The sequence below is a fragment of the Ostrinia nubilalis genome, chromosome 30 (genome assembly GCF_963855985.1).
Source record: "Ostrinia nubilalis chromosome 30, ilOstNubi1.1, whole genome shotgun sequence".
In the NCBI taxonomy this organism is placed as follows: Eukaryota; Metazoa; Arthropoda; class Insecta; order Lepidoptera; family Crambidae; genus Ostrinia; species Ostrinia nubilalis.
Window position 1 is genome coordinate 4335235 of NC_087117.1, and position 10142 is coordinate 4345376.

At 42.5% G+C, this 10142-nt stretch overlaps 1 protein-coding gene and 1 long non-coding RNA gene across 2 annotated transcripts; both read right to left on the reverse strand.

Annotated features, from left to right (window-relative positions):
• LOC135086155 (glycerophosphodiester phosphodiesterase 1-like) lies at window positions 1-6813 on the reverse strand. Its single transcript, XM_063980960.1, has 8 exons — window positions 6417-6813; window positions 5273-5451; window positions 4648-4753; window positions 4020-4112; window positions 3537-3637; window positions 2530-2658; window positions 1095-1230; window positions 1-264 (listed from the first exon to the last, which is right to left on the reverse strand). The coding sequence occupies exons 1-8, from the start codon at window positions 6717-6719 to the stop codon at window positions 151-153; spliced, it is 1161 nt and encodes a 386-aa protein (XP_063837030.1). The 5' UTR covers window positions 6720-6813; the 3' UTR covers window positions 1-150.
• Window positions 6814-7000: 187 nt separating this feature from the next.
• Window positions 7001-8394, reverse strand: LOC135086063 (uncharacterized). Its single transcript, XR_010260280.1, has 2 exons — window positions 8017-8394; window positions 7001-7841 (listed from the first exon to the last, which is right to left on the reverse strand). It is a non-coding gene; the product is annotated as an uncharacterized LOC135086063 (long non-coding RNA).
• Window positions 8395-10142: the final 1748 nt, after the last annotated feature.

Here is a 10142-nt window from a genome sequence, read left to right on the forward strand (position 1 = left end):
TCAGTTTCTAAAAAGAATAGTGGCTGCCTATCCTTTACGCGGGCAGAACCTAAAAAACAAAACCGCGCTGTCAAAGTGACATTAGAGTCCGCGCTGTCAAAGTGACATTAGAACCCGCGCTGTCAAAGTGACATTTTGTTTTTTAAACGCCTAGTTCTGCCCGGAGGACATTCGCCGTTCCGGCTCCAAGAGTTTGTCAACGAGCGGACCGGCGCGTTCGTTCTCGTCGGTATCACGTTCTTTCGCTTCTGCTCTCTTCTCGATCTGAAATTTTTGCAACCACATGTTTTTTGATACTCATCATCAGTTTTTATTGGCGGTCAAGCTGTAGATCCTGGCTACACAGGAGTTGCAGCGGTGGGAACGAGAGGTGGGAATTGTCCTGTACTCATCATCAGCATTTCAGCCACAGGACGTCCACTGCTGAACGTAGGCCTCCCCCAATGATTTCCAGATTAAACGCTTGCCGCTTGGTAAAGATTTGCATCCAGCACCCAATCGAAGTTAGCCGTGTAGGTGTACCTATTGTAGAAATAATTCAAAGCCTTTGACAATAATCGGAAGACAACCGCGAGGAGGCGAGGTTGCTTGAAGTAACACTAAGGCTGGGTTGCACCATCTTATTTTGAATTTAACAATCGTCAAAAATCTGTCAAACTCCATACAATAAGCACCGGTTATCGTCATAGTTACCGTTAAAGTTAGGTGGTGCAACCAAGCCTAAATATCTTAATCCGATTAACTTCGACTACAACATGACAACCACCGAAATTAGCATGTTTTCGGCGAGGACACGTTTGCTAAACTTCAAAAGTGACGTTTGCCCATAAATTTTTTTGACAGTGACGGCACTTACTAAAAGGACGCCATTTATCTTTTAAAGTCCGGTCGCCGAGCAGATCGAATTTCGTCCAATGATCCCAAGCTATTGCTGTCGCGCTCGCACACTCACTGCGGCCGCCCGTCGTACAGTCGCGACAGCAATATAATTACGCGCGAGCGAAAAGGATGGGTAGCTTGGGGTCATTGGACGAAATTCGATCTGCTCGGCGACCGGACTATAGCTATTGACTTTAAGGCCTAGATATACTCACATCTGGTTCCCCGAGAAGCGTGTTGGCCAAATAGGGCGCCTTGAGGACTCCGCGCCAGTACAGTTTCTCCAAAGGCCTGTTCACACACCAACCGGCGCAGCGAACGCCTAGCGACCGCCAGTACTGCACCTCAGCACTGTGGAATAATACAATATCTGTCAAGACAGGCCATGCCCATGCCCCACCCTTCTGGCGGAGAGTTCGACCCCTTCTGACGGAGAGTTCGAGTAGTGGAGGGTAGTAGTACAGTAGTAGTGGAGGGTAGTAGTACAGTAGTAGCAGTACAGTAGTAATAGTAGAGTAGTAGTAGAGTAGTGTGACGTCACTCACGGGCTGACCACGTCCTTCTGCACAAGGACAGCGCTCACGCCGCACCAGCACGCCGCCCAGCGCCAGGTGAGTGAGTGGAGAGTAGTAGTAGTTGTAGAGTAGTAATAGTAGAGTAGTGTGACGTCACTCACGGGCTGACTATGTCCTTGTGCAGAAGGACAGCGCTCACGCCGCACCAGCGCGCCGCCCAGCACCAGGCGAGCGAATTGAGAGTAGTAGTAGAGTAGTAGTAGTTGTAGAGTAGTAGTAGTAGAGTAGTGTGACGTCACTAACGGGCTGACCACGTCCTTATGCAGCAGGACTGCGCTCACGCCGCACCAGCGCGCCGCCCACCGCCAGGCGAGCGAATGGAGAGTAGTAGTAGTGGTAGAGTAGTAGTGCAGGGTAGTAGTAGTAACTCACGGGCTGACCACGTCCTTGTGCAGCAGGACAGCGCTCACGCCGCACCAGCGCGCCGCCCAGCGCCAGGTGAGCGAATGGAGAGTAGTAGTAGTAGAGTAGTAGCAGTAGTAGAGTAGTAGTAGTAGAGTAGTGTGACGTCACTCACGGGCTGACCACGTCCTTGTGCAGCAGGACAGCGCTCACGCCACACCAGCGCGCCGCCCAGCGCCAGGCGAGCGAATGGAGAGTAGTAGTAGTAGAGTAGTAATAGTAGAGTAGTGTGACGTCACTCACGGGCTGACCACGTCCTTATGCAGCAGGACAGCGCTCACGCCGAATCAGCGCGCCGCCCAGCGCCAGGCGAGCGAATGAAGAGTAGTAGTAGTAGAGTAGTAGCAGTAGTAGAGTAGTAGTAGTATAGTAGCAGTAGTAGAGTAGTAATAGTAGAGTAGTGTGACGTCACTCACGGGCTGACCACGTCCTTATGCAGCAGGACAGCGCTCACACCGCACCAGCGCGCCAGGCGAGCGAATGGATAGTAGTAGAGTAGTAGTATAGTAGTAGTCGAGCAGTAGTAGTAGAGTAGTAGTAGAGTAGTAGTTGATGGTAGTAGTAGAGTAGTAGTACTAGAGTAGCAGTAGTAGAGTAGTAGCAGTAGTAGAGTAGTAGCAGTAGTAGTAGAGTAGTAGCAGTAGTAGAGTAGTAGTAGTGTGACGTCACTCACGGGCTGACAACGTCCTTGTGCAGCAGGACAGCGCTCACGCCGCACCAGCGCGCCGCCCAGCGCCAGGCGAGTGAATAGAGAGCGTCTGCGAAGCGTAGGACTGCGTGGAGGGGAAGGTTCTCGCCGTATCTGAAGATAGAAATTGTTTATGAAGTCCAAAATCCTTATAAATAAATAAGACAACAAACAGAGGTGGAATTGTGTAAAGCAATCGTAATCATTTGACAGTTCATAACGTACAATAAAGTCAGTTAAACAAAGCGTTTCACAGAATACGTATCCGTTGTACGTTATGAACTGTCAAATGATTACGATTGCTTTACACAATTCCACCTCTGAACAGAGGGCTTAGTGTGAGTTTACGTCAATCAAACGCATTCGTAAAAAGTGACATTAAATGTATGACAGATCGTACAGCACCCCTAGCGGAACTTTGAAGAACTAAAATTTTCATATATTTTTTTTTGAAAGCGCTCACTAGTGAGGACATTTGATGTAAACTCACACTCATCCCTCAAATCTTTTTTTGAATCAAAATGGCAACCACTCAGCATGAGTGGTTATGCTCTAGGTTAGGATCTAGAACTTAACGTTGGTATTCTGTGGAAGCCATAGCCATGTGTGGACATTATCTGTGATAATAATTAGGTAAGATAGCCAGTTCCTCCGTGGTTGAGGATTCCGGGTGAAGCTCGCTCACCATCAGGTGAGATACAGGTCAAGAGCTTCCTCGTTGTGGATAAAAAAAATCAATGTCTTGAATGTGGGTTGGGTGATAAATAAAACACTGGATAGTTTCCACCCCGCTCGGCGGTCGGTTGAGTAGTGACCGCTCCGCTCGGCGGTCGGTCGAGTAATGACCGCTCCGCTCGGCGGTCGGTGGAGTAGACCACTCCGCTCGGCGGTCGGTGGAGTAGACCACTCCGCTCGGCGGTCGGTGGAGTAATGACCGCTAGCCCTGCGTGCCCCGCGTCCGTGCGGCACAATTATTATAATTTATTAATTACCTGGGTCGGTTGGGTCCGTTCTCCGCGTCGTAATCCTGGGCACTGAAGCAGTAGGGACGGTAGCTCACAGCGCCTACGATCTGCGGGTCTTTCTTGCGGATCTGTAGATAAAATAATTAAAGAATAACAAATAAATATTTCTTGTTCGAGATTCGCACGCTTAGGGCTCTTTACCATCTTACAAAATTGAACGGTTTAGTCTCAGAATGTCCAAATCGCAAAATGTTTAAGTCGCAAAACGTCCAAGTCTCAAAATGTCCAAGTCTCAAAAGTTCAAAGTTTCTAAATAAAGAGCTTTCATTTCATAATTTCTTAAGAAACTTTGAACTTTTGAGACTTGGACATTTTGATACCACTTGACATTTTGCAAATTGGACATTCTGAGACTAAAGGGCTAATTCATCCCAAATGTAGCTTCCCCAACAACCGGTTATTACTATGCATTCTGTGGTAATACATAGGGTCCCTTGCTAAGTCCCTTACCTGGTACAGCACGAAAGGGTTGAAGCACGTCACAGCCGCGTACTGGTACAGTGAAGGTCTGTTAGAGAATGTATTTAGGATGCCGTTGATGACCTGCAAAATGATATTAATTACTCTATTATTTGTTATTTATTTATTTTACTTTGTTTGGAAAACAAACAGTGCTATTCAACTTATTATCTGATAAAAAGCTTTTTTTCTTTGGCTTATTCCTTTTGGGTTTTTCGACCCAGTGAGAAGACGCCGATTTTAGACTACCGAAAATATACCGCCATATAGTCCAGTCGCCGAACACATAGAATTTCGTCCAATGACCCCAAGCTAGTCATCCTGATCTTTCGCGCGTAATTATATTGCTTTCACGACTGTGCGACGGGCGGACGAGTGACTCAGTGAGTGTGCGAACACGAAGGCAATATAATTACGCGCGAAAGATAAGGATGGGTAGCTTGGGGTCATTGGACGAAATTCTATGTGCTAGGCGACCGGACTTTAGATATGCCCATGACTAAACAAGGCATTGATATTGATCATTAGTTTGGTAGATGGCGCTATTTAACGCTACCCTGAAATGGTACAATAAAGCAATTTTATTGGTAGAATCACTAATTATTTATGAAAAAATCACCTGTTTGTCTTCCCCCTTGACATCGATGATCATGCGCACTTTGTGATCCAGCAAATAGTCCAACGCATCGTCCAGGAGACACAGGTGCACCTCCTTGAAATGGTGCCTGTGGACAAAAGACATGTACAGTCAGCGTCAAATACACTCGACATCAAATAAATCGACCCTCCCGCGACGCGAACTTTAAAGATTTTCTTCTGACACAATCATGGTGCCCCAACAATATTGGTGTTATTTGAAAGCCCAATAAATATCCTTAAAGAAAAACACATTTCATTTCTTAATAAATGATTAACATATACCATAAATGTGACTTGAAAAAAGACCTCACTTTGGGCTCACCTCTGGGATCAATTACCAATTTTTATGGTTATAAAACCAAATAATGATCTCACTTGTCCTCTTTAACAGATTGATAGCGATTAATCCCAACTTAACAGTTTTATAGCCATACAAGTTGGCTCAAGCGGGAAGTACCTCAAAGTCAACACAACCTTATTATTATTAGCTTCCACTTAGCAAGATCCTGACTACACAGGAGTTGCAGCGGTGAGAATAGTCCACTTAGCAATTTTTAGTCTATTTCCTCTATCATTTCAGACAACTGACATCAATTTCTACTCACCTATTAGGATGTGTAGCCCCTATATCGATGTTTTTGATAGACTCCCAGTCCATGACCCGGACGTCAGACACGCTGGTCCCGGCCAGCCTCTCCAGGCCCTGGTCGTGGAGGAGCACTAACTGACCGTCCCGAGACGACCTCACGTCTAGTTCCACGAAGTAGCAGTTGTGGTCTACACACTGCAATGGAAGACATATTGAATTATCTTGACGTCTTTTAGTCTACACTGTAGGAGTATGGCTAAAGGAGGATTTGTCTAGCATTGTCTCCCTCTTATTAATAAAAAGTTTTAGTATGGAAATGTCACTTTAAAACAGTGTCCAAACTTTTTATTAATAAAAGAGTCTGAGTATAGAATAGTGTAACATAATAAATAAGAATATGTTGCATTCAATAATGTTAAATTACACTAAAATGATTTATAAAAAATACTACTAAAGAACCTGTTAACAAAGCAACAACTTAAAAAGTTAAAAGTATGCCAAAATAGTATGGAGAGAAGTGTATTAACACAAGATAAACCTAAACACAATAAAATCAAAAACCAAATTCAGAAGTGTTGTTGCAACAATTAAAAAGTTGAAATGGAAGTAGACAGGACACCTAATGAGGGAAAATAAAGAGTAATGGACAAGAGCCGTAACGGAATGGTATCCCCATGAAGGAAAAAGAAGTAGAGGCAGACAAGCAAAAAGATGGGAGGACGATATCCGCAAATTAGCAGGGCCATTATGGCCAGAAACAGAGAAGCATGGAGATCATTGGAGGAGGCCTATGTCCAAGGAAAAACTGGAGATGAGTGCAGCTAAATTGTAAAATGAAATTTTAATGTTGTAAAATACCTTCTAATCCAGTAATAAAGGCTTATAATATTATTATTATATTATTAGAATCCGTTTACTCATTGAACTGACAATAAATACTTTGCTTTTAGAAAACTGAGAGGTTTATATTATTGCTGCTTGGGCATGTAGGTAGTACAAATTGATACATTATTTTATGTTTATGTACACAAGTAGGTATCTGTAGTTTACATGTTACAAATATTCAGTTAAACTGGACTTTTAGGATCTTATTACACTATCTTTTTCATAAAATTAACACTTCAACGATAACTATAATATTAAATAGACCACAAACTCACGTATTTGAAGGCCTCCAAAGTATTTTCTGGCGCATCCAAGCCCGCGCCTCTGTGCGCGATACATCGGACCACTTTTTCGGGATGTAGTTCGCTCTCCTTGCTTCCAGCCTCAGGCCCGAAGATGCTGACCACATTATTGTACTGTGGCTTCTTCAACCTCGTCAAATAATACGCAGCAACACCCAATAATCCAACATCAATTCCGAAAGGCAGAACTGTGTGCAACATCGAAATTATAACATAAACTAAATTGAAAACGTAATAAAAACTATTTAGAGCGAATGTTATGATCGTTATGAACATTTTCGTTTGTCGTTCGATATGTGTTATTCTAAATTTAGGTTAGAAAAATCGAAAATAAATAAATTGGAGAGAGAGGGAGGGGCTAATTTTGACAACTGAGTGATGTTTCTTTGACAGGTGCGTTTGGTTTTGTTTTGGTTAGTAGAGAAGGCTGCGCTTACGTTTCGTTTCTGCTTTGATAATTCAGATTAGCTTTTCCCGGGACAACCTACTCAATCTTCACTGGTTGGGTGTCTACTCTGTGTCCCTACTCTGAAAATTTATTATTGTAGGTATTTATGTAAGTATTACCAGGCCTGTTCATCTCCGCGAGTTTACATCGAAAACAAAACACGCACGATTGCCCCCTACAAGAGTACTATTCGACAAGGCCTCACATACGAGCGAACATTGACTCACGCACGCGTATTCTTGTGTATGATGGAAAAAAATAAAGAAAATGGTGTACTAAATACTGTGCAGTATTTAACTGCCTAAATAATAATAAAAACACAGAATGTACTTTTTTAAGTTGCCTCAAGACACTGAGAGGTAAATAATTAGTTAATATTATTCATGATAATTCATGCTAAATCATGTATTTCCTCCGCCATTTTCTGCAGATTGGCACCTCACGTCACATCATTTTACCGAAGTCAGCCCTATTCGCTGGGTGCGAAGTACTAGGTGGGGGGGACATAATCTATCGCAGCGCTCATGGTGGTCAAAAGTAGAAATAATGTTAGCTCTGTCATCAGATGTATCTGTCAATGGCAAAGCGATTCTACATAATACATTTTAATATCATTAATTAATCGCATGAAAAGGGTCCTACTGGGAACTTAAATAAAAGAGTGGACTGTATTTCGATAGGGCTGTTTTAATAGCCGTTTACAATTTGGAAATAACTAAACTATACAACGTGGTAGTACAAAAATGAGTCACAGTAGTTGTTGTGCACAGATGTTTGCCTTATGATGAGAGCGTGAATTATTGAACTCTGCCCTTGTTTTGTTCTTAATTCTTCTACATCTCGGACTTGTCCAGCCAATACCAACAACTTTCCTTTAAATACGGTTTGTGGTTGGAATTTGATATTGTAACTCTCACAAACCCGGTCTTCAAAACGATACTCATTTCGATCTGAAAACGATATTTAATTTATTACTAGCGATACAGAAACATTTAAATATATTTACTGTTATATAATGAAACCGTTAAAGTAGCTTTTTCTTTTTGTTTTACTGTAAAACTACAACTATAAATGAAGTAAACAAACCCTGACACAATCAAAATTAAACACACTTTTTGGACTTACCTCATTTGATTTGAATGACCAAAATGATTTCAAAACCTTTTTTCCACCCAAATCGTGGTATCACAACAATTTATTAGTTGAAAATATTTGTTATTTTTTCATTTCGATATTTTTTCACAAATATACGACCTAAATGTCAATGTGACAGAGCCCACAAAGTTGTGGACGCTAGTTGGCGCTGTAATCGTGCACGGAGCCAATAGCTTCGGCGCAGTACCGATCACTGACGTTTGTCAACAAAACTTCTGACAAACTTGCTCGACTCTTGAGACAAGCTAAATTACACCATATTGTTAATGACATTGAGCATACATTTTTTTAAATACCTTCGCGAAGTAAAACTTCTGTACGTAGTACTTATTATTATTCTGTGGTATTACTTCTATTTGTGCTATTACTATCACTGCACCACCTGCAGTTTAGTAGAGTGGCTAGGTAAAAAGTGTTGGTTGATCTCCTTTCAGCGGTTCTGGGTTTGATTCCTATTAATTCTAGTTTGTGTCATTACAGATAGGCCGTTGGCAAAGTGAATTGAAACACAATTCTTTTTCATAGCATTTAATTAACACATCTCCTTATTACAATACAAACAGATTCGATTGAGAATGAAGCGGTTTTTGACCTACTTCTTCTTACTTCTTAAAAACTAAGTTTTTGCTAAGCTAAAATACACACAATAACATCTTTACCAGCAACAACCTAAGGTTTAAACTCAATAATGCGTCTTCCAATGGGCCTGCGCAGTATTATGAACCTGATGATGTGTCGCAGCATGAAAAGCATCGTCTCCACCACGGTGAGCACACTGGCGCCGACGAACAAGGCTGTGGTGCCACCGAGAGACGCTGGAAGCAGTGGAAAACATTCTTAATTTGAAGAAGACCTGGCGACACTGGCGATAAGTTGAATACGACGGTCTATTCCACTATGATCACCTGGCTTTGATCACCCAGGTGATCAAAGTGGACTCCAAGCGACAATTTAGTGTCCTTTGATCATCCATGGATAAGATGACCTGGGTGATCAAAGTGGAATAGACCCCTAAGACACCCCGCAAACTATAGATTTTTAGTCGGCCGTTAATGAGGGCTATCGTGTATGAATTCGCCGTCTCATCTGTGCCGTTAGGAGGCATACATAGAAGCTCGGGCTGGTGGAAGTGCGCACATTACGCCGATTCGACATTGCCGATTCCTCATATAAATTGGGAGCCGGCCAAACTATCGGCCGACCAAAACTCTGCACGTGCAGTCTGCGGGGTGTCTTAGGGCAGAAAATGTAGTGTTAGTACCTACATTATTGAAAGTACACCTACTTAGTAAGTAAGTAGGTACTGGAACGGCCCAAGAGACTCGCCACTGTCGCCGGTCTTGTTTTACGTAAAATAGAAGCAGTTTAGATAAACAAATAAAGTGGCTTATTAAAACAGTAGATAAATAAAGTGCATCTTACCTCCAGATATTCAAGAACAGCTGTGATATAGAAGACACACCATGCAGCTAGAAAACGGTTTTTCTCGTGCATCAAAAGTTATGAGTGCAACACAACACCACCGAATGAAAAACTGTTTTGTATCTTTTCCAAAAAAATCAGTTTGATATTTTTTATTTTAAAAGCTGGTTAAAAAGCAAACCACACCATGCGTAAATCGACCAACAGCTTCATGCATGCATTAGTTTCCAAACCGAAAAGGTCCTCGAGCGTGAATATGACGTCACGGTTGAGCCTGAACTTGGGCGGCATCATGTTGATCCTGACGGCCGACACGCGTTCCTCGTCGTCGACCATCTCCGTCACATTCATGTAATACAAATTGACCAGATAATAGTAGAATGTGGGCGTTTAATAAAAATTCTTCTGATTAATTTCGTTGCGGGTCCAATGACAGATTGATATCTTTCCCCCGGGACAAACTTGACCTGACTACACAGGAGTTGCAGCGGTAGGAATGAGGTAGGAATTAGTCCCGTAGCATAAAAATGACGATCACTTAATTTGATAATTAAAAGGCAGTTTGTTTAGCTTTTTTCTTTATTAAGCCGGTTTTCCACTGTGAACAGAGCGAGCCCATTAATGGCCCCGTTTATTACCTCACAATACAAAAATGCATAATTCTGAGAGGGCAA